Source organism: Alexandromys fortis, unplaced genomic scaffold (genome assembly GCF_014885135.2).
Source record: "Alexandromys fortis isolate MF-2015 unplaced genomic scaffold, M_Fortis_MF-2015_v1.1 scaffold_88, whole genome shotgun sequence".
Taxonomy (NCBI): Eukaryota; Metazoa; Chordata; class Mammalia; order Rodentia; family Cricetidae; genus Alexandromys; species Alexandromys fortis.
Window position 1 is genome coordinate 1,120,339 of NW_026067961.1, and position 22,973 is coordinate 1,143,311.

A 22,973-nucleotide genomic window follows, 5' to 3' on the forward strand; every position below is an offset into this window, starting at 1 on the left:
GTACCCTTTGAGACCCCTAACATGGAGGCCTGGGGAAACCTCACCTGAGGATCCCTCACAAACATCAGACCTTAGCCTGAGCTCCATGAGGCACCACACCTCATAAGCCAATGGGAGGCCAATGGCTAAAAAACAGGCAGTGTGTGTGTGTGTGTGTGTGTGGTGTGACTCACGCACGTGCACACGTATATTTAGCTCTGTGGTAGAGTGTTTGCTTTACAAACAAAACTCTAGACTCAGTCCCCAGCATGGAGCAGAGGAAGCAGACAGCAGGGAATAGAACCAACAAGCAGGCATTGTTGACAACCAAACTATAAAAACTGAACACATAGCATCCAAGTATAGTAACAGGTGGGCGGTAATTACAAAAGCACCAATAATCCGCTGAACACCTAGTGTGGGCCGGGTCCTGGCAGGAAGTCTGCCGCCTCCAGGACCTCCTCCTAGCTGCTGACTTCAAGAGACCCTTCAGAACTCCCTCAGGGGAACCTGAAATGCAAGGTCAGGTGGAGGGGACCTAAGACCTCATCCTCTGAAGTCCAAGCAGGTGCAGGGAAGGCTGGGCACTGCCCGTCCCCCAAAGCCAGAGGACACTCCAGAGACCGGCTGTCCAAGTGTCTCCTCTGCTCCACCCCTAGTTCCTCACCCCAGGATCAGCGTCAGCCCCGGCTGCCTTCCTGCTTATCCCTCTGTCCCTGCTGCTGGTACCTGAGACTTGGTTGGGTTGGTCCGGATCACTCACCCCACCCAACAGCCTCCTCTCTATCAGGGACATCAACCATGTGGGACCCCTTTCAGAGTGGAAGGAGGAGAAAGGAGTCCCACAGGGTCAAGGGTATAAGTACGAGACTCTGAACTAAGGTGAATGCACGCTGTGGATGTGAACAGGTGTGGGTCCATGAAGGTGTGTAACTGTAGGCATGTGTGGGAGTGTGCTGTGAACGGTTGCCCCCCATGGACTCTATATTTGAATGTTTAGTCATCAGGGAGTGACTACTTGAGAAGGATTAGGAGGTGTGGCCTTGTTGGAGTGGGTGTGGCCTTGTTGGAGTGGGTGTGGCCTTGTTGGAGTGGGTGTGGCCCTGCTGGAGGAAGCCTGTCACTAGCAGTGGGCTTTAAGGTTTCAAAAGCCCAAGCCAGGCCCAGTGACTCTTTCTTTGCTGCCTGTGGCTCTGGATGTAGAACTCTCAGCAACCTCACCAGCTCCATGTCTGCCTGCATGCCACCATGCTTCCTGCTGAGATGATAATGGACTAAACCTCTGAAAAGGTAAGCCAGCCCTAACTAAACGCTTTCTTTTATAAGAGCTGCCATAGTCACGGTGTCTCTTCACAGCAATGGAACACTGACTAAGACAGGGATTGTGACAGGACACATATATGCATGAGCGCTTATATCATACAAGTGAGCACGTGGTTACATGGCCAGCAGTGGGCGGGGCATCTCTGTGAGCAGGAAGCCATACGAGGCAGAGTATGGCTGGTTCAGCTGGGTGGATGGCATCTAGGTAGACATGCCTGGAAATTGTACCATGGAAGCCTAAAGGGGGACTCTGTGATTGGGTGACCTGAGGTTCTTAAAGGAAATAACAAGAGAAGGTCACAGTAGCGCATCAGGAGCCCGTGGGCTCTGTGGAGCATGCGGAGGGAAAGAAGCCCAGGAACTAGGACCTGGAGCGTCCAGTTCCCACACTGGAGCACAGAGCTGACAAGCAGCCAGATCGGAAACAGAAAAGGAAAAGCAGATGCTGAGGCAGGAAGCAGAGGGAGCTGGGGTCCAAGTGGCCTTCCTGTAGCTCCTCTAACACATCCCTGACAAGCCAGCCAGAGACCCGGATGTCCCAGGAAAAGCAGACCTGCAGGAGCCACCTGCCTGATGCACCAACAGCTGGACTTCCAAGCCCAAACCTCATCCCCTGACGTCCAGCTGTAAGTGTCCAGGTTGCTGGCACCACAGGTGGTGAATAGGATCAGAGGCACATGCCTCCTGGTTCCCATAGCGACAAGTCCCTCCACCTGCCTAGGGATTTTCCTAAGAAAATGCCTGGCCTCTTCCTGGACAGCCTGGCAATGCCACCCTCCCTACCCAAGGAGGCAGGAGTGGCCAGGGAAGGTCAGGATGAGTGGTCACACCACATGTCCTCCAGACTGCAGTCACCTGAGCAGAGCCAAGAGCCTGAGTCTCTTCCCCTAGTCATACAAAGTGCACGCAGGGATAGGGAGGTCCTGGGCGGACAGCTTCTGGGAGGCAGAGTGGGTCTGGGTTCCTTTGCCATCTGCCCAGCGGCTTCTCTCCCCCCTGGCTACTCTGACCACATCCCAGAACCTCTCAGGGCTGGACAGAGGGTTCTCGCCAGTCCGTATCCCAGTCCCCATGGCAGTCCAGGCTCCCCACCCCTGACTTGTGCTTTCTCTGTTCTGCCCCGTGGGTAACACCATGTGACACCTGACTCATACCCATCAGGGACCTTACAGTGTGGCCTTGCTTGAAAACAGGGTCAACATCAAGATGGAAAGAAGACATGGAATGGGGTGGCTCCTAAACACACTGGAGTGTCCTGACATGGAGTAGGAACTAGGAGGTCACACATAGACAGAGGCAGAGGCAGAGCAATGAGCCCGCGTGCCACGGACACCAGGGACATCTAGGTTGCCAGCAGCTGGGAGGGGTAGCATGGTTGGCACAAGCCCTGGATACCAGATCATGGCTGCCAGCTGTGACGGCTAGTCATGACAAACTGGCACAAGCCGGAGTCACCAGGAAGAGAGCCTCACTGAGAAAACGTCTGGACTGTGTTGGCCTGTAGGCGCGCCTATGAGAGACTCTCTCGACTGGGTTGAGGTGGAAAGATCCAGAATGTAGGCAGCATCGTTTCACCTCATGAACAAAACAGAGAGCTGAGTACTGAGATGCATGCGCCCCAGAAGTATGCATGTACATCTCCCCGAGAAGCATGCATGTATGTCTCCCCCGAGAAGCATGAGTGTACATCTCCCCCCTGAGAAGCATGCTTGTATATCACCCCTGCACAGGCACCCTCTGCTCTTCACGGTGGCCATCTCCCCACACACCCCTCTGCTCTTCACGATGGAGGTATCTCACCGCTTCAGACTTACACCTTGCTCTATCTGCATGCTTTTCCTTCTTTTCTTTCTTCCTGAGACAGGATTTCTCTGTATAGCCCTGACTGTCCTGGAACTCACTTTGTAGACCAGGCTGAACTCAGACTCAGAGATCCGCCTACCTCTGCCTCCCAAGTGCTGGGATTAAAGTGTGCGCCACCACCACCACCACCACCACCAGGCTTCAATCTGCTTTCTTAAACAACCCAGGACTATCTGCCCAGGGGTGGTAGCACTGCCCACAGTGGGCTGGACCCTCCCACATCAATCACAAATCAAGAAAACACCCACCACAGAGCTGCTTCCCTCCTCCTACATGACTGTGGCTAGTGTCACGTTGATAAAAAAATGAACCAACACCAACCCTTCAGTCCCTAGGCTGATTTTTTTATTTGAAAATGAAGCTAAGATATCAACTCTAGAAGAGTTAGTCACATAAGATGCCCAGCTGCCATCATTGCCACAGCCACAGGAGACTCCTTACCTCCACCACCCTGACCTCACCCTTCCCATTCATTCTGCTAATTCCATTCCTGGTACCGCACCTCCTACCCCCCCCCCCACCCTGCTACTCCTACCTAGGAACACACACGGTCACCTTCACACAAAGGCTACCAAAGACCTGGAAAGAGCTTTCCCCACCCTCCAGCTTCTCCCTGCCCTGCTTTCTTACTGCTCAGCCACCTCACTTCTCACTCAGAACTGTCCACCCTCCCAGGAGGCCATGTGCCCCACCCCATACTTCCTCTGTTTCCATGGCAACTGTGGAGCAGCACACCCACGCTGGTACTTACTAGCACACATATTGGGGCACTGTGCTGCCTTGAGATGGTGCCTCTCTTTCTGAAGATGACCCTTGTGTTCCGTTTGGAATACACTATCTTAGTCTGTCTTGGGACACCAGCCATAATACATATCCTACAGAAATGAAGCCTGTGGACCCCAGGGAGAGAGAGGAAGGGGGAGAGGGAGGAGAGGAACAGGGAGGGAGAGGGAGAGACAGGGAAAGAGACAGGGAAAGACAGACAGGGAGAGAGTCAGGGGGACAGAGACAAGGAGAGAGACAGGGAGAGACAGAGATTGGACTCCCTTGAAGATGTCTTTCACAGTGTCCTTCGTACTCCACGGAGCTGAGGCAGCTCCTGCCATTTGTCTCCCCATAGCCCACACTGGGTCCACACTCCCCCGAGCTGAGCTCCCTCATCACAGGCCAGTGCTTCACCCCTGCAGGTCCGTCTCAGGGACAGGATGCAGAGGGCTGGAGATCGGCTGTTAAGGGCAGACATCTTGCTGGCTGTGTACATATATATGTTCCCCTCCTTCAGTGAAAGAAAAATTCCCAACATAGTTCCTGAGCAGCTCTGGCTTAGACATTAGGAGGGTCCAAGAAAAATGAACCACCTAACTGGAATGAGTGGAATTCAACGTGGCCCTTATCACACCCAGGGTCTGGGCTGTCGCAGGTGGGGAGCTGAGGGTCACGCTGCAGCTGGGGCCATACAGATCTGAGTGGCCTGTGCTGCAACACAGGTGTCGTATGACGTCCAGGCCTGGGCTGCTACTGAGGGCCAGGCCTGGGTCAGTGGCCCTACCACAGCCAGTGTCTGAGTTGATATTCCATGGCTCCTGTTACTACTGAGGGCTCTGTGGATGTCCAGGGTGTGGTCAACCTTTTGAGACCATGTTGGTGTCTGAGGGCCTTCCTGCAGCTGGGGACATACTGATCTGGGTGGCCTATGATGTCACTGGGGCCATGGTGATAGCCCAGCCTGAACTGCCATGGAGGGCCATGCCTGGATCCACTAGACCAACTAGCTCAGCGACCGCCCAGGCCCATATATCCTGGGCCTTCGGTTGTCCCACCATAACCGCTACCCCATCTGTGAACTGCTGGAGGGTGAGAATGTCCTGTGTTCCACAGGACCCGCGTGACTCAGGGCCAGTGAGGGTCCAGAGAGGATGGCGAGCCAGATACCTTGAACCAGACCATGACTCGGTGCCGTGAACGTTTTGTGGGTGGAGCTGACGGGACAAAAGGGTATACTGGTGACACACCATAGCTCCCAAGGCCAGTAGGATGGATGGAGAGGTGTTGCAAAGATGGAGGAACAAGGTGGTTTTTGTTTGTTTTGTTGTTAACTAGTTTGGAGGGAGTTCCTTTTAGGAGGCAATGTAGGGGTAAGGGGCAGATATGAAGGTGAATGGGATTGGGGTGCATAATGTGAAATTCCCAAAGAACCAATAAATAATTATGTTATTTAAAAAAAAAAGAGTGGAATTCAGAGGAACGGGAAGCAGAAGGCAGACTAGCAGGAGGGGCAGGGTCAGCCACATCCACGTCACGGGGCCATCAGGGCTCTCGGGAAGCTGGGTAATTACCCCCGACTCCCCACCCAGCACTTTTTCTTTCTGGTCACCTCCCAGCCACCACCCCATAAATGGACCTGGGAGAAATCACAGCCCGATTAGCAGCTTCCTGCCATTCTCTGGCCTCCATCCCTCCATCAGCCACACACAAACACAGGGTGGTCTGCCGAGCACCCTGAGGCTGACACTGTCCTCCTACGGTTTCCAGGTCACACGGAGCAAGGAAGCTTCACAATGGCTAGGGAAGGGCTGGACTTAGCAGCCAGGGCACTGCCCTTCTGTGGGGGACGCTAGAGGTGACGGAGGAACGGGGAGGCTGGAAATAAAGGAGCATCTCTCTCCGCTGCATGAGGACTCCTGAGCCCACCTAGTTCTCACTGTTCCTGCGGGCACACTGGCTGGGAGGGAACTGTGGGAAGCTGCTTATGTTCACACCTGACCGTGGAGAAGCCAGGACATCTAAGGGGACCGTGGAGAAGCCAGAACATCTAGGGGTTCCAGCCACTGAGGAGGACCTGAGACTTCTGCTCTAGGGCAGAAGCCCTATCCGCCTGTTCCTGTCCTGGTCTCACTCACGACAGTGGAAAGCACACAGCCGAGCTGGTGTGGGGCTTCCCAGGGTCTCTAGCCTACAGGACAGAGAAATGCAGAGCCAGGCGACTCCATCCCTGGAGCTCACAGCTGACACAGATCCACCTGAACCCTCAGCAAAGTGACCCTGTACGCTATTGCCCCGCTGCTAACAGGTATCTTGGCCTCCTTTAATAACAACTGGACAAGCAGACCCTGCCAGAGATCCGACTGTGTAGTAGACAGGACGTCACTTGTTACACCCATGGTTCTGAGAGGGGCATTGTCATTCCTGCCAAGGTCCTGGGGACTGACACACCGCAGGTCACAGGAGCAGGGATGGAACTAAGCCCAGAGTTTCTTGCCTCCATTGCCTGGTTCACACAGGGTAGGTGTCCAGCCCACTAGTAGCCACTTGCCCCACATTCCCGCCTGGGTCAGGCCCTGCCTAGCCCAGTGTCTCACTAACAGGACCTCAGAGAAGCCGCCATGCTGACCATGAGGCTGTGGCTCCCGGCATGATGCCAGCTCCAGAAAGACAGTGGTGAGAGGGTAACACCAACTTGATGATGCAGGGCAGACACCATGACCAAAACCTGCCCTGCCAATAGCCACCCCAGGATGTCCCCCACCTGCCTAGCCTCAACTCCACACCCCGTCCCACGCTAGCCACAACATAGTCTCCTCACCAGACCAAGGGCTCCCAAGGCAGGTGCTGTCCCTGCCAGCCCCGAGCCCCAACACCAGCAATGAGTAGCTGGATCTCCCGCCTCTGGGGAGGAGACAGGCCCAGGTTCACACCTGCTCCGGCCCCTCAAGGATGGGAACCAGACTGTGATAAACAAGGAAGGCGAAGAGCATCCGGAGACAGAGATGCTGGATCACAGGCTCGGCCGCGACCATTAAATAAACAAGGCCAGACATGTAACTAGGGGCCCTCCATTGAAAACAAGCCTCAAAACAAACAACTAAGGAAGCCCGGGCTCCGGGTGGAGATCCTGCGGTGGCTCCCAGGCCATGTGACAACCAGAGCCCCCCTGCCACCACTAGCAGCCTCACCAGTGCTGGGTGGCCCTGCTCCCGTACCCACTTCTGCCACAGACTGGGAGTTACAACCACCCGAGCTCTCTGTCCTATGGGATAATCCTTCCGCAGACCGTGAAAATGCGTTGCTCTCAGTGTTAATAAAAAGATGATTGGTCAATAGCTAGGCATGATTTTTGGGGCACAGAGAATGCTGGGAAGAAGATGGGCAGGGTCTAAGGAGTCTCAAGCAGATGCAGACAGAAACAAGAGGAACGTGCTATGTTGAAAGAAAGTACCGCCACATGCCAGAGGATAGATAAGAAGTATGGGAACATTTAAAATGTAAGAGTTAGCCAGCAACAAGCCTGAGCATTTATAACAAGTAACAAGTCTCTGTGTGGTTATTTGGAGCGACTGCCAGGACACAGAAAAGGTCTGCCTACACTTTACAGTTCCGCATGCAGACGACAGCCTGACATCCGGCTCATACAGACAAGCTATACCCACAGCCTTGTTACAGACCCACCCTGCCCACAAAAGCCAGCACCCGTGTCTTGCCTGTACAGCTGGGTCAAGCCTGGCTTGGCCTGCCTCTGCCCACTCTCGCCCTGGGATATTCACTAGACACCGGCTCAAGACTCAGAGGGGACACAGGGCTAGCTACAGGCTGCCCTGCTCCCCTCCCCGACCCCACCATCACCATCCTGCCCACAGCATCCCTATCCATGCACCTGTCCCTGGAAGCCTTCAAGCCCCCTCTCCCTCCCATGCAGCCACACACACCCGATGCTTCCCTATCCTCCCATCCCATTATTAGTGCCTCCCCTGGCAGACCCAGGGAGCCCCCGCCTCACAGCAGAAACCCAGGGGCCCCAGACTTTGATATCTGTGCCCCAATTATAAGCCACAGGAAGAAGGGGACACATCAGACACCTCCAGAGAGGCACAGAGGGAAGGGAGATACTGGTGTTGGGCCAGAACACCCCAACCTGAGGAGTGCTGGACAGCATCCCAGTCTTGTCACCTCCAAGCTGGCCTCCTGTCCTTTTCCCTCTGCTCCTTTCCGGAGAGTGACTCACTTCCCTCCTGGAAAAAAAATCACCAACCGTCCCTTCTCTCTTCCCTACTTCTCACTAGAGTTCACCTCAGGACAAGCAGCTAAGTCTCTAACCGTGAAGCCCACCATGCTTAACCTTTGATGTGAGGAGTGTGGCTCCCAGACACCCCAGTGACTTTAAGGATGATTGTTCTAGAGGAATACCACTCTTGCCTGTTGGCCCATCCCCACGACACCTGCCAGCCACCTCTCCCCATGACACCTGCTGGTCACCTGTCCCCACGACACCTACCAGCTAACTGTCCCCTCGACCCCTGCTAGCCACCTGTTCCCACGACACCTGCCAGCCACCTGTCTCTATAACACCTGCCAGTCACCTGTCCCCACATTCAGCAGCCAGTCACCTATCCCCAACACCCACCTGCCAGCCACCTGTCCCTATAAATACCTGCCAGTCACTGGTCCCCACACCCGCCTGCTAGCCACCTGTCCCATACCTGCAGACCAAGGCCTCTCCAGCAGCCACAATAGCCATGCTCCATGGCTAGGAGCCTATTCCTTTGTCCCTGGCATGGCCAGATGCTCAGGCTTGCCTTCCTCCCTCTGATGCCAGAACCAGGCCAGCTCTACCCCCCACACATACACGATTCTACAGACTATTCTGAGAATCCACTGCCCCTTCCATTTGAATTCTGCTCGAACAGTCTTTGGCAGACAGAACTGTGGTGCTGGAGTCCCTGGGATCTCTAATGCGACTGAGGGCAGGGACCAAGAGGACAAAAGCTATGTATGGGTCAGTACCCAGAGAGTCAAAGCCAGGCAGATGCTCCCTATTAGACATGCCTCTGTTCAGTCTGCCCAGTACCAGCTGAGAGAGATGGGCACTCACCTGAGAGGCACCCCTCCTGGCCAGGCTTCTGGCTCCACCCCGGACAGCACCTGAACACAGTGCGGGCCTCCGTGGCATACACCTGCCTATAGCTCATATAGTAGACAGTCCTGGAACAGAAGAGAAAGGGTGTGTTGATCATTACAGGGCCAGCACTTGGGCTCTCAGAACACCCCAAAGATAGGAAGATAGGTCCTTGCCAATGGGGGCTGAGCAGGCTGAAGTGCCCAGGGAGCTAATGCCCCAGACACCAGAGCCTGGCTCCTTCCTCCCCTCAAGGTCTCTGCCTTCTTCACAGGGTGGTTCCATCCTATTCAGGGAGGAATCTTGTCCCCACCTTGCCTGCCACACAGACTCCTCCCTCACTCGAGTGACTAGTAAGGCACATGGCTGCTGCTCCTGGCTGTCAGCTCTGTCCAGTCTGATACCTTTGTCTGTCACTTCTGATACCGAGTTTGAACACTGACTCCCCCAAATCTATGCCTGCCTATAATGGCAACTGACCAGGGAACAAAGTCTGTGTAAGGTGCCATCAGTTAACATGGGGACACACTGCATAGTACCGTATGACATCAGTTAACATGAGGACACACTGAATCGTGCCGTATGACATCAGTTAACATGGGGACACACTGAATAGTACCGTATGACATCAGTTAACACGGGGACACACTGAATAGTGCCGTATGACATCAGTTAACACGGGGACACACTGAATAGTGCTGTACTGACATCAGTTAACACGGGGGCACACTGAATCATGCCGTACTGAGAATACAGGAAGGAAAGCGTGCAGAGATGGGGCAGTTGGTGACACCCCAAGACAGACACAACAGGGCAGCCAGTGGCACCAGACTGGTGGCTGGGACAGCTGCTCCCTCAGGACTTCACCACTATATAGGAATTCCAGCTTCAAAAGATGGTTTGTCTTTTGCATTTTTATGTCTCATGTGTGGGTACACAGGCATGTGTCTTATATATGTGGAGGCAAGGACAACATTGAGTGTCTTCCTCAATCTTATTTTTTCTACCTTATTTCTTTGAAGCAGGCTCTCACTGAATTGTGGTACTCACCAACTGCGATGCTATGCCTACCATTTTTTTTTTTAGATGGATTCTGGGGATCTGAACTCAAGTTTCTATCCAACTGTGCCATCTCCCCGGACTCCTCCAAAGCCATTTTTAAGCCACCTGACCTGCCAGCATTTGTCACAGCAGTGCTAAGAAATGAGCACAAAACGCACAGCTTGGTCGGTGCCCCTGAGCCCTCTGACTGTAAAGTCTCTGTAGCCGCAGACCAGGAACAAGACAGAGAGAAACCAGAGACAGAGATGGGGGAGGAAAGACAGGTAAAGAGGAGATGGTTGACTCCAGCCTCCCGACTGGTCTCCAGCCTGCAGTGCCAACTGCCCTTAAGGCGGTAGGGTTACCCTCCTGCCCAGAAGCGAGGCCCACGGTCACAAGGTCAAGGGCACTTAAGGCCCTGGGAATGGTCAGGTGGCCCAGGCTGTATCTCTAGGCAACAAACCAGACTGTGTTTTCTGGTCCAGTACACGGGAAGCCATGTGGCCCTGGGCTCTGCCCAATAAACAAGGTTGAGGCCACTTCCCGGAAGTGTGTGTTCCTACACAGGCTCGGCACACAGAAAGTCTCGGAGCACTTTACAAAATACCCCCTTGGCAGGACATGAAACCGACCACAGCATGAACAATATTTGGCAGCGACAGAGCACTAGAGTCTGGCCATCGTAAATATTTATCCCCTTGCCTGGGCTGCAGACAGGGCTGGGCTATGTGCAGCTCCCCCTGGACACAATTTCTGGAGAGGCCAGGCAGCCATGAGAACCAAACTCAGCTCACCTTCAGATAACAAACACTAGCTCACAAGGGCTCTAGTCCTGTAGGGCTGGGGGCTTCTGGGAACAGGTCGGAATGGAGGCTGTTGGGACCAGGTCGGAATGGAGGCCATAGTACTCAAGCTGGGCTTTCCAAGAGGGCCTATGACCCCATGATTTGAATACCTGCCACCTTCCATTTCTTACCCCTTCCTTTCTTTTTCTAAAGGACTCCTCCCTCGCCCCTCAAAGGACCTCTGGAGAGTTCCTAGCCTGGCGACCTGGCTGTCTGTCTGGTCTCACAGGGAGATGCTCTCAGGTGTCACGACAGCCTCACCTGTCTTTGATGAGGTGACACACCGCCACCAAAAGCCCATGACTCTAAGACAAAAGATGGTGCCAGGAGCCACCAGGTGACAGCCACATGTGGGGCACGGCCTAAGCAATCACTATAGCCTCACCCAGGCCAATCCAGAAGGGAAAACTGAGACCAGAACAAGTTCTCGGCCTAGCCACGCACACAGATGAAGGCTAGGACCCGGAGTCCAAACTGGGATGCTCTGCCTGGGCTGGCCACACAGGAGCTCAGGAGGAGAGGTTCCCCCCCCCCCCCCGCAACCACCATCCCACAAAAACTAAAACAAAAAAATCACTAGGGGTCAGGGAAATGGCTCAGTGAAGTAAGAAAACATAAGCTTGAACCCCCAACATCCATGTAGACAGCTGGGCATGGCTACCATACACATATCCCCAGCACTAGGAGCTTGCTGGTCATCCAGCCTGGCCAAAATGGTGCTTTTCCAGCTCGATAAGAGAACCCACCTCAAGACAGTAAGGAAGAGCGGGAGAGATGGTGACATCTCTGACCTCCGTGTGCACACACGTGGTCACACCCCGTCGTACGCATCTTGCACACTCACATGCATGAACCACACACACATATAACATCAGAAAGAGGAAGACAGAACAGAGAAGCCTCCACATCAGCATGGCCACACCGTGGTCAATGCCCGACATTACAGTGTGAAGTCCTTCAGGGCTTAGACAGCACTGGAGCCCACTGTTGACTGCACAGGGGGCCTCGGCACGTGACTGAGTTACAGGCTTAGCTGGCTGGAAGGCCAGCAAGGCTGACAATAGGGCCTACTAGCCGAGCCCAGTCCCAGAGACCACTGTGCGCTATCCCCACATCCCATTCCGACCTCATTTCCATATTAAACACCTGTTCCACCGAGGCCAACCTCAGACTACAATCCAGTGTGGGTTCTGCTCATGAGCCAGGAAGAAGGACAGGCCTGAGGGTTCCGGGTAGAGATGAGGACCCAGTCACAGTTAGTGGAAAAGAAGCAACATCTCACAGGGTCAGGCACACTGGATAAGGGGGTGGATAGTCCTGGGGCTGGATTCTTAAGAGGTATGGGCTGGGGCCAGCACAGCAGGGCAGCTACTGGAAGATCAGCTGTCCTGATGAGGATGGGAGAATCTCCCAGGGCTTGGGAGAGACAGCAAAAAGACTTCAGGACCTCAAGCATGCCTGTGTTTACTGTATACTGAGAGCTGAGGTGGGCCTGGCTGGAATGGGTACTACTGAGTTCTGATCCCCATGAGCTGGTGGGACCCCCTCATCCTCTGTAGGCATTGAGGCACACAACTCAGGTATACCTCAGAGCAGGATGGGTGAGGGAAACAGGCCTATGTCCAACACAGAGAATGGCCTCAACTATAGTAAACAGCTGCTCATCCACAGAGCCCTGGTCCCCACCTAGAACCCAAAACGCCACATGGGACCCCCACCCCAACCTCGGGATTGAATGTCTATGTTACAGGCCAGAGAGTAGGTGAAGGGCACCAGATGCCTTGAGCTGGGCAGTATGATGGGGATCCCAGAACCTAGATAAAGCCCTCTTGAGATATCCAGAAAACCCTGACTCCGACACTATGCCATATACACCATTCCCCCACACCTACCCACCAATGTCCTGTCTCCCCAACACACGTGCACAGCCAGGGAAGTGTGGCCCTCCCAGATATCAGAGGACATCATGCCATGATGCTGGAGGCCATCAGCCACATAGGAAACCCTGTCAACCTATAGACCTTGACTGCCACAGAGTCTCCAGCCTCAGGGCCCCAGTGGCTTCCAAACAGAGTGTCTCTCACACGCTATGGACAGGGAAACAAGCTTAGTGGACCAAGCCCTGCTTCATAAGCATGTATAAGCATGTATAAGCATGTGCACCCATGGCCATGTGAGGGCTGGAAGGAAAAAGCACAAATGTCAACCTCTGAGGCCGGGTCAAGACCTCCCTTTCTGCCTCTGAGTTCCTAAGTCTCCTGACCTGCCACATGTCATTCCATGGGGAGGGGCGCTGCTATGCTTCGCAGACTTGAGCCGCATGCCCCACCCCGTCTAGGTCAGCACCTCACCCCACAGCACCCACCACCTCGGGCATCACCCTGGTTGTCCCGGGTGAGGAGACCAAACACAGTCCCTGAGAAACAAGGCTTCTCGGCTGTACTTTTTCCATCTCTTCTCTACACCAGCCCTAATGGACGACAAACAAATACTGAATTCTGAGTGGCCTCTGGAGCTCCTGGACCAGGCAGAGCAGGCCCAAGTACCCCATGAACTCCAGCTCCCACAAGAGCAGCAACAGGCAACACTAAAGGCTTCCCCCTGCTGAGCACCCTGCCCAGCTAAGGACTCCTCAGACACACACCTCCACCTAGCTAGGGCTGCAGCCAACTCTGCTACGCCCTTACCACCCAACGTTTCCACGGCTCTCTCCCACTGCCCAGCTTCCCCTCGGCCCTGTGGAGGAGAGCTATGCAAAGGCACTCCTTAAGATTTGATTTTTAAATAAAACATTGAGCAATAAGTTTTTCATGGGCTTGGGAACTGGGCCCAGAGGTCAGGTGGCAAACATCTCCAGTTGGGATCTCAGCTGGCTGAGCAGGGCTTCTACCTTCTGGCCAATCAGCACACCTCCCCTGCAAGGTCCCACCACCACCAGGGCTCCTCCCTACCCTCATAAGTGGCCAGGACCTGCCCAAGCAGGCCTTCTAGAGTCTGGGAATAAGAGACCACATCCTCGATGAGAGATGGAATCAAGGTGGGGCTCCAGCCCAAGCTGTTTGACCCTAGAGGTCACTCTGCAGTCCTAGCTGAGAACTGTTCCCCCGTTAGACCAGGATGCTCACTACGTACCTGCGCTCTTGGCCAATGCACCATGCCTGCTGCCCACAGCCTGCTCTCCACACGGGCACGATGCGACTGAAGGCTTGCACACAGGGCTGGCGGTGGCCTACCAGGGTCAGCTTCTGCTCGGCACACACATGGGGCCTGGAAAGAAGGACAATGACATTCAACTTCTCCACTACCAACAGCTGGCTGGCACCAGTCACGCCTCCAGAGCTATACTAAGCATTCAGCTATGGCTGGGCCACAGCACAATGCCCGCCTGGCATCTACTCTGGACTCCAGGACAAGGGGACTGAGGGACTGATGGCCACAGCATCTTCTGCCAGGATCCTGTGTTGTACGAGGCACTGCCCTAGTCCCTAAGAATCTTCAAGGTAGGCAGGGTCATCCATCCCTTGAACAGTCCTGGTCGGGGCTCAGGCTGCTCCCCAAGTCCAGGTCCCCAGAATAATGCTCTTTCCACACCCTCCTTCACCCCTGCTACCTCAGTGTCTCCCCTGAATTCTCAGAATACACAGGGGTATGTGGACAAGACCCAGGAGTAAGGATGGGCTCAAGGAGGAATTAGGAAAGAGAAAACCAAAAACTCTGGCCACTATCCAGCCATACCCAGGGCAGTGATTCTTCTTATGTCTCTGCCCTTCACTTGTCCCAGAAGCCAGAAAGGGGAGCACAGAGTGCCAAAGGTGGGTGACCTAAGACAGCCCTCCAGGCAAACCAAAGGGAGAAAAGGCTCCAGCCCTCAGAGAGAAAATCAACTAGAAGAGCAATCTAGAGACGCTCACCAAGCAGTGAACACAAAGCTCAGGCTCACTCAAGCCTGTACCCCCGAGAGACCAAGGAATGCAAAAGCAAGTCATGAAACAGAAGACAAGACCCACTACATTGGACCAAGCCTGGCAAACAGGTGAGTACCTCACATGGCCAGGCTCTGAGCTCAATCCCGAGCACCAAGGGTTACAGGACACGCACACGGAACAGAGTCACTTTCCAACTTGCTCAGAGCCTGAAATCCTCGGTATACACAGTGAGCAGGGTATTCCTCCCACCCTAGCGGAGGTCCCTGCTAGGGGATATAGATGCTTTCTTAGCTTTGCCCTGACCTCTGCCTCCATCCCATGCCCAATGAGGCACCCCTCCCCAAGTGACTTCCACATTCTCAGTGACTGCTGGGTGCTGTCCAAAGTCCAGCACTTAAGAGACCCTGACCACGCCAACCAGCAGCTCTGGCCCTAGACCAGCCACCCCCAGACGGATGTTCTGACCAAAAAGCCTTTATTTTTGTTTTTTCCCTGGCTCTGCTGCATGGGAAGCCACCCCCTCGGGGAAGTGTACGGACCACCTGCAGTCAAGATGTCCGTAGAAAACAAACATCAGGGGCTCCCAGCCTGGAGCAGGGACTGTACCTGCCCAGCCATGGTATCAGAGGCTCCCAGTCATAGTATCAGGGTCTCCCAGCCATGGCATCAGGGGCTCCCAGCCTAGAGCAGCGTCTGCACCACCCAGCCACAGTATCAAGGGCTCGCAGCCTGGAGCAGGGTCTGCACCTGGCCAGCATGACACCAGACCATCTAAACCCTAGTTTCCCATCAGTCACAACACAGGCAGGGCAGAGTCAGCACTGCAGCCATCAGCAATCCTAGGCGCAGGACTGTCACATGTCCTGAGTCCTCCCAGTCCCATGATACCTTCCCCAGTCTCCCAAATGTCCCGTCTAGGGCAGGAGGTAGCCATCTCAAGTCTGGGGTGACTGCAGGGCAAGGACTCTCGGGTGCCAGGCCAAAGCAGTGGGACCTGGAGTATGCTGTGGACCCCACGTGTGCGCTATTAACTGTGAACACATTCTCTGTGGCCAGGTAGAATCCCAGACAGGACGAAGCAGAAGGGTCAGATGGGAAAGGTTTCTGCCACCTCACAGAGACAATCCCTAGGGAGACAGACGACCACGGTGACCACAACGACAATGATGACAGCAACAAGCACAAACACCACGACCACAACCACCCTCCTCCTCCCCCATGCTGACACCAGGCACCTTCAAGGCATCAGCCCATGGGGACTGCTGGCCGCTTTCATCACCTGACAGGAGGTGACAGTGATTTCCCCTGAATCATCTGCCAACCAGACATGGTACCTGGACCAAAGACCCCCTCCTCTTCCTGGGCTCTGCTGAGATTCTGTGCTGCTCGGATGGCTAGCTAAGGAATGGGGGACCCAGACTTCCGAGAGCCTGTTGTGGGCTGAGGATCCCAAGCTGGGACACAGGGAGAGACCAGGGCAAGGGTTTGCACAAGGCCAGCAGTTTCCACACAGGGAAAGCCCTCAGCATTCCATGGCCTGGGTCCTGGCCTTTTGATCCTTGTGGCTTCCACTTTGTGGTGTGCCCACTGGATAGTGCCCTCTACGGAACCCCTGATCATATGCCCCCCCCCCCTCTCTCTCTCTCTCACACACACACACACACACACACACACACACACACCTGCCCTCTGGCTAGTGGTAAGTGCAGCTGATTGGAGGACCAACAGGAGGTGGTGCCTGGGAGAGGGGACACTGGGTGTCTGTTTCCCTAACCACTTAGAACCCTTCCTGCCAGGTGGTAGCTGCTCCAGTGTGGTCACACAGTCGCATTCCCTGACTGCATGCTCACTCTGTTCGCCTTCTGAACCCTGCCCCTGCGCTCTGTGCCTCTCGAAGGCCCGAGAGAGCAGCAGAGCAGGCATAAGGACACCCATGACAGGTAGAGAATGCCACCATCCCCCACCATGTGAGGATGGTCTGCAGGAAGCCACATGGACAAGAGACCAGTCCAGAGGCTTCGAAGTTCTTACAGGGACCCCCCAAGGTGGTTAACTGACATTAACAGGGACACGGGGAGGCACAAGCTGGGCTCAGCACCTCTCCTAGGAAGTGCAGGCAAAGGGACATGGTGGAGGATGGGGGATACTAGATATTAGAGGAAGGGAAGGAAGAGACAAAAAGACAGCCTTAGCTCAGGCCCCAGAAGAACCCAGCAAACACTGAGCTGAAGGTGTCTTTCTGTTTCTTGTATTTGCATGTAGCTTCTCACCGAGGCGGGAAAGGCAAAGCCCAAACCACAAGGTAGACCCAGGGCCAGCAGAGGGAGGGGACTTCAGCCCAGCTGCAGAGCCATCTGTTGAAGCGTGGAATGTTGCTCCGGGAAGTCTTTGAAGGAGCTAGAGGCCAGGGGTGTTCATGGCAATGGCACCTTTTACCAAGGTGTGGAAGTGGGAGGCACACCGTCTCTATAACCAGCCTGACCCTGTTTCAGGAGGATGATTTGTCTCTGCCTCCCTCATCTGGCCTCATGGCTCACCTCTGAGCATACTTCCCCTGGCCTGGGTACAGCTGGCACACCGGCAAGTGTGAGGCTTTAGGGGCCTAGCAACACTGTGAGAAGGCAGATGAAGTCCCTCAGAGGCCTCCCACCAGGCACAAGATGGTCACAGGAGGTTCAGCAGACATGCATTCCTTCCCCTGCTCTGCCCCCTCCCCCGACCACGGCACAACACCTCCTGTCTTCTGGGACATCTGGCCATTCACCATGTCAGCTTCCCCACACCCTGAAGAGGGGCATTAGGGGCTACACAACAGATGGAGAATGTGGCTGTTTAAACCCTCAGGGCCGGGAGGCCCAAAGAGCTTGCAAGACGGAACTTGAGCTCGGAGGGACCTGCCTGGGGTAGGAGGGGTCATGGTCAGTCATTAGCTGATTCCAAAGCCCTGGTGGGTTTCTTAGCATAGCTGCCCAGGGGGCTTCTGCCTGGGAGAAGCCTGTGCTGTGAAGCTGTGTATGGACACTGTGGCATGGTCTCAGCCGGGACTCAGAGCTTCAGCACCCAGGCAGCCTCTCTCTCTATCCTCACCGGGGCTGCAGGAAGACCTTACGCAGCCATCCACACCAGCCTTGCACTGCTCGGCAGTCACTCCCATCTCCAGATGAAACAGCCAAGCCAAGCTTCCACGAAGCTGAAAAGTCACTCGAGGCAAAAAACCAATCAGGTAGCCAGGCTCTACCCACTGAATCTGAGCACCCCCCCCCCAGGCAACAGCAGCCAGAGAATCACCCACATTTTCTGCAGATTCACGAGAGCACCTGGGATGGGAGTCGGAGCTGCCCTACCCTGGAACCCACCAAGGCCATGGCTTGCACACCAGGTGTAGGGGGCAATGGGCAGGGGGACAGCGCACCATGAAAACTGCAGCTATCAGTTCATGAACACTGGCCAAAGAGGTGTGGCAGCCGTACCAGGCCCTGCCAGCTCATCAGAATGCCTCAGAGGGGGGAAAGGCAAGCAGGGTGGAGAGGGTCAGCCAGGAAGAAGTGTTTTCTAGGGCCCTGGCTGCCTTCCCAGCCCCTCTATCCTGCTGCTCTGAGTGTCGGGGAGTTAAGAGTAGACCTGCAATGTCACCCCTGGAAGCAGGTCCTCACGGGCTTCCTTCCACCTGCTGTCTGCTCAGCAAATCCAACACTCCTTCTCCAAAGTCCAGAAGGCTATCTCTCCCTCACTGGCCCCGCCAGCTAGGACCCATGTGCCGACGCCCGAGAGATGCAGTTCTGAGGAAGACAGCCAGGATTTCTGGCCAACCTGGAACTCAGACCCACCCAAAATGGACAGTCTAAGAACAGAGGCCCATTGGGACACAAGGGTCAGGAAGTGGGGGCACACGCCTCAGAGGTGCAGCCCCCACTGCAGGAAGAAGGGAAGGCAGACTCTGGAAAACACATCAAGCAGGAAGAGGCAGGCTCTCCCGCTACCCTTTCAGACTTTCTCAACAGCTGAAGACTTCCTGGGCCCAGGTGAGCAGGATACCAGCAGCAAGGCCTTGGCTCCACTCCCAGGGAGATCATCAGGAGTGGACAGAGCTGGGAGGAGAACCCATACAGGGCGACCAACTGTTTCCACATGTGCCAGATTGCATCCATCCACCCAGAACTTCAGGAAGCCTGTGTCTGCTGCCCCTCTCAATCATGAAAAGGGGCGGGCAGGCTGGCAACCCTAGCCCATCAAGCTAACTGCGATATAATCGTCCTGGGGTTGAAGCTCCTTCTGGGCAAACGCACAGCTAAGAGACGTGAACCATGCTGCTCCCATACTCGGGTGAGACGTCCCCAACTCAGACCAGCTCTCCTTTGTAATGGCCACAGGATCAAAGGCAAGACCTAGGGTGGGGGGTCCCGAAGGCACCTGCCCCAGTGAGAAACTTGTTCCCCCATTCCCCCCCCCCCCCGAGCCAGCCACGCCTCTGTCCTCAAGGTCAAGTATGAGGTGGATCCTCCAGTGCCAGTCCTGGACAGGAGCAGCAAGTCCCTTCTGTGGCTGAATGGGTGCTCTAATTGGCAGAGAGAAAGCCCCAACTCAGGCTTTTAGGGTCTTTCCACTCCCCATGCAGCCCCAGCAGCTCTGCCAAGTTTACAAGGCCCCATCTTGCACCCTGCAAGGGCCAGGTGGGGGCCGTATACCTCTCATCCCTGTACCTCATCCACTTGGGCTCAGTTCGCACCGGTTTTCCTTTGAGGCCAACAGAGGGATCGCTTTGCAGTTTAAGAGAGACCGCTAACCAGCCTATTGGGGAATCATCTTTCAAAATTAAATCCGTCGCCGCTGGCTCCCTGACCCTCTCTTCCTGCTCATTCTAGAACTAAATTCCTTCTCCCGAGGCCCCAGAGCGCACGTGTTTAACACACAAACCAGTTCTGGCAGCCCCCTCTGGGCACCCCCGCCCCTGCGCAGGCCCCCAGACCCCAGGAGACCAGCTTGGGGAGGAAGTGGGACCAGGCGGCTTCCTCTCGGCCGCCTCCAAGCCGGTCCCCCAGCTGGACTCTGCACCGCAGGGGCTTGGATTCCTCACCTCTCCAAACTTCAGCATCCGCCTAAGTCTGCAGGACCCTCACGGCAGAGGCGGGAGCCGGGAGACTGGGGGTCCTGTGGCAGCCTCGAGGGCCCCATATCCAACCCTGGACCCCACGTCTAGACCGTCTCCTCTTTGGTTAAGGCAAAAGAACCCATTGTTCTGGGGCCCCAGGGACAAAGCCCCGAGCTCTGTTCGGGTCAGCGTCGCTACCGCGAGCCTCGAGACTCGCGCTACTCACATGCTCGGCTGCAGCGGGCGCGGGGGGCGCGGCGGAACGGCTGCAAGCACGGTGGGGAGCAGCAGCATAGCCAGGGCCACCGCGCGCCAAGCCGCTCTCGCCTCCGCCCGGACAGGCATCGTGCGCGCGATCGCGCTCCCACTCGGTCCTCTGCTCGCCGACTCACAGGCGGCCCTTGCGGCCGCGAGACCCAGTCTTCACGCGCGCCATGCCCTGGCGGACAGCGGGACGCCGCAACCGAGCCGCACCAGGTGCGGGGCGCGTGGTCGCCGCAGGTGCGGATGGTTCAGCTGCCACGAGCGCCGAGAACTTCGCGCTCCGCTCGCAGACACTTGCCAGGAGTGCTGGAGAGCGAACTCGGAGCGGGACGCCCCAGCCGTCAGACCCGCCCTCCGCACGCCCCCCGCCCGGACCCCAACCCCCTCCCCGCCCCGGCTCCCGCCCCTTTTCGGCCCCACCCCCAGCCCAGGCCACGCCCGTTCCGCCTTCGGTCCCGCCCACACTGTCCCAATAGAGAAAGACCACTTCCAGCCCCACTCCAGCCCCTCCCCTCCGCGGCTCCTGATCCAGCCCACAAAACTAAGCTTGCTTTTCTGTCTCCATTTGAGCATCCTCTGGGCGTTCTCTGCCCACCTCCGGCAGAGAGTCCCAGGTCTGGTCCCGTCCAGGTGTCCGACCTGAATGTTGCACACCTTGCAAACAGACTTAACCGTGATCTGGGACCCCGGTAAGCGCGTCCGTGACTTCTCTCCACCAACGCTGCATTCACCGTTCCTTGGCCCCTCATTCTGCGCCCGCCCCCGCTGCCCCAGAAGTAGGGAGGAATCAGGGGGGCAGCCTTTGTGTGCCTCTGGGCACCTCCTTTGGGTACTGACATAGGTAACACCACCGTCTGGGCATTTGTATTCCTAGTTCTGTGTGAGTGCTTTGGGTCGGTGGCATGGGGTGGAGTGGGCGTGTAGGTCCCACCAGGAACCTGCACAGAGGTCTAGAAGGCAAAGCCACTCCCTGCTCCGGGCTCTCTGCTGTCCTTTAATTCCGGTTTGGGTTTGATGTGACTTTCTCGAGGGCTAGGGCCAGACTGTCCAGCGCTAGACATGATGTCTCTGGGGCCAGGACTTCCCCGACACCTTTTGAAAGTTGAGCTGGGATTGTCTCAAAAGGGCACAGTAAGGGACCTCACTGGTTGCAGACAGTTGTGTGAGCATCCGCCCCTGCTCGCCTCCTGGAGAGGAGCGCCTGCGTTTACATGATTGGTAGGCCTAGCCTGCCCTCCTTTGAAGACCTCCTTCCTCCACCATTCCCTGAGGCGTGAGGTAGGTGTTCCAATGTCCTCTCCCTAATGGCAAGCGCTTGAGGGAACCTCTGGCCAAGGGACCTGGAAGTGGAGGAGCAAAGCGTCTCACTCGCATTTCAGAAGGCAGCAGTCACATTCATGGGCGTGGGTACTGCCAGTCAGACCTACAGCTGGCCCAAGTGGAGAGCCATGGGGACAACGAAGGGAGCAGAGCCTCTGCTTACAATACTACAACCTGCAGATCTGAGCACTAGCACAGGACCCTGGCCTCAGGGAGGGAGGGGGGAAGCAGCTGAGGGGGGTCCTGGAACTTGCTACCTGATTCCCCAAACAGGACAGGACCCTACTTTGCCCTTCTCTGTTCTGGACCAGATCTCCCTCTTCTGCCTGAGCCCATCACGGGCTCCTCCCTGGATCTCAGTAGTAGAGGCTGACTCAAGCGCTGGGTGACTCTAAAGTACTGGCCTTCCAAGTGTCTGCACCCAAGAAATCATCGATTACCCCACCTCAGTTCGGGGCCTCCACTGCAGGGAAGTCAAGGTTGTCTCCCCAAGTCGGAAACTGCAGTGGGCCCATCTGCTGGTTCCTTCTAAGCACCCCTTTCTCTCCAGGAGCTGACTTTCTCATGAATGCGCACGCGGTCAGTAGAGTGTGCACACGTGGACCCGGACCCTGAAAAGGCTCACCGCCTCCTTTGCTAAACCACGCCCCAGGACCAGGATCTGGGGTGGGTGAGCCAAAGAGGACTCCACCCCACAATCGTCTCTGGTCATCAGAGGGAAGAAGGTGGTCCTGGGTGAGAAAGAGAATCTCTCGGTGGGGTTCTGTCTGGGTGTTTAGTCTCCTGAAACCAATGAGGGGACCTTATTGAAGAAACATAATACTGAAGGAAATAATTTTTGCTGATTTTACAAAAGTACATGGCCTAGTGCATGAATTTCTAGCCCCCCCCAACTTAATTTTCCTGAATCAAAGTTTTATTGGCCTTAGGTTATTCTAACTTTGTCCATGCACCAACTCTCTGCTGTGTGAAGAGTCCTGGCAGGTGTCAGGTGGTCAGGCAGACAGGAAGTGGGGCGCTTCCTTGTGGTTAGGGTAAGACACCTGCGCACCCCCTTCCACGGCAGGTGTGTCCTTGCCCATCTGTCATTTAAGGCAGGAAGAATACACATAGACAGAGTGGGGTCTGTCCACTATTCCCAGAGTCCTTGTTCCCGGTCAGATGTAGGCAGGTGGACCCTGTAGTCTCCAAGCAAAGCCCATCACATGGACTGGTGTTGTCTGGAGTCTGGCTCCCATAACCCTGTGTGAGCATCACTCAGATTTCCAAGCAAAGCATTTAACATGGACTGGTATTAGCTGGAAAGACCAAAAGACCCTTTTCTTGTCTGTTCTGGCTCCTGTGAGCATCTGATTGCCTAAAGAGTGTCTAATTCCCAGTACAACCGCTGAGTAATCAGGACACTAAGAGTTTGTCATTTTAAAAGTAATCAG

At 55.6% G+C, this 22,973-nt stretch overlaps 1 protein-coding gene across 3 annotated transcripts in view; it reads right to left on the reverse strand.

Moving 5' to 3' along the window:
* The window catches only part of Megf6 (multiple EGF like domains 6), a 95,509-nt gene extending 74,950 nt beyond the window's left edge, over positions 1–20,559 (reverse strand). For all 3 annotated transcript variants that reach the window (XR_007593756.1, XM_050153324.1, XM_050153323.1), the window contains exons 1-3: positions 20,183–20,559; positions 14,074–14,208; positions 9,032–9,141 (exon numbers count right to left, since the gene is read on the reverse strand). Coding sequence is in view for 2 of the 3 variants with exons in the window: in XM_050153324.1 (XP_050009281.1) it covers positions 9,032–9,141; positions 14,074–14,208; positions 20,183–20,301 (364 nt within the window). In the remaining variant the exon portion in view is untranslated. The remainder of the gene's footprint in view (positions 1–9,031; positions 9,142–14,073; positions 14,209–20,182) is intronic.
* Positions 20,560–22,973: the final 2,414 nt, after the last annotated feature.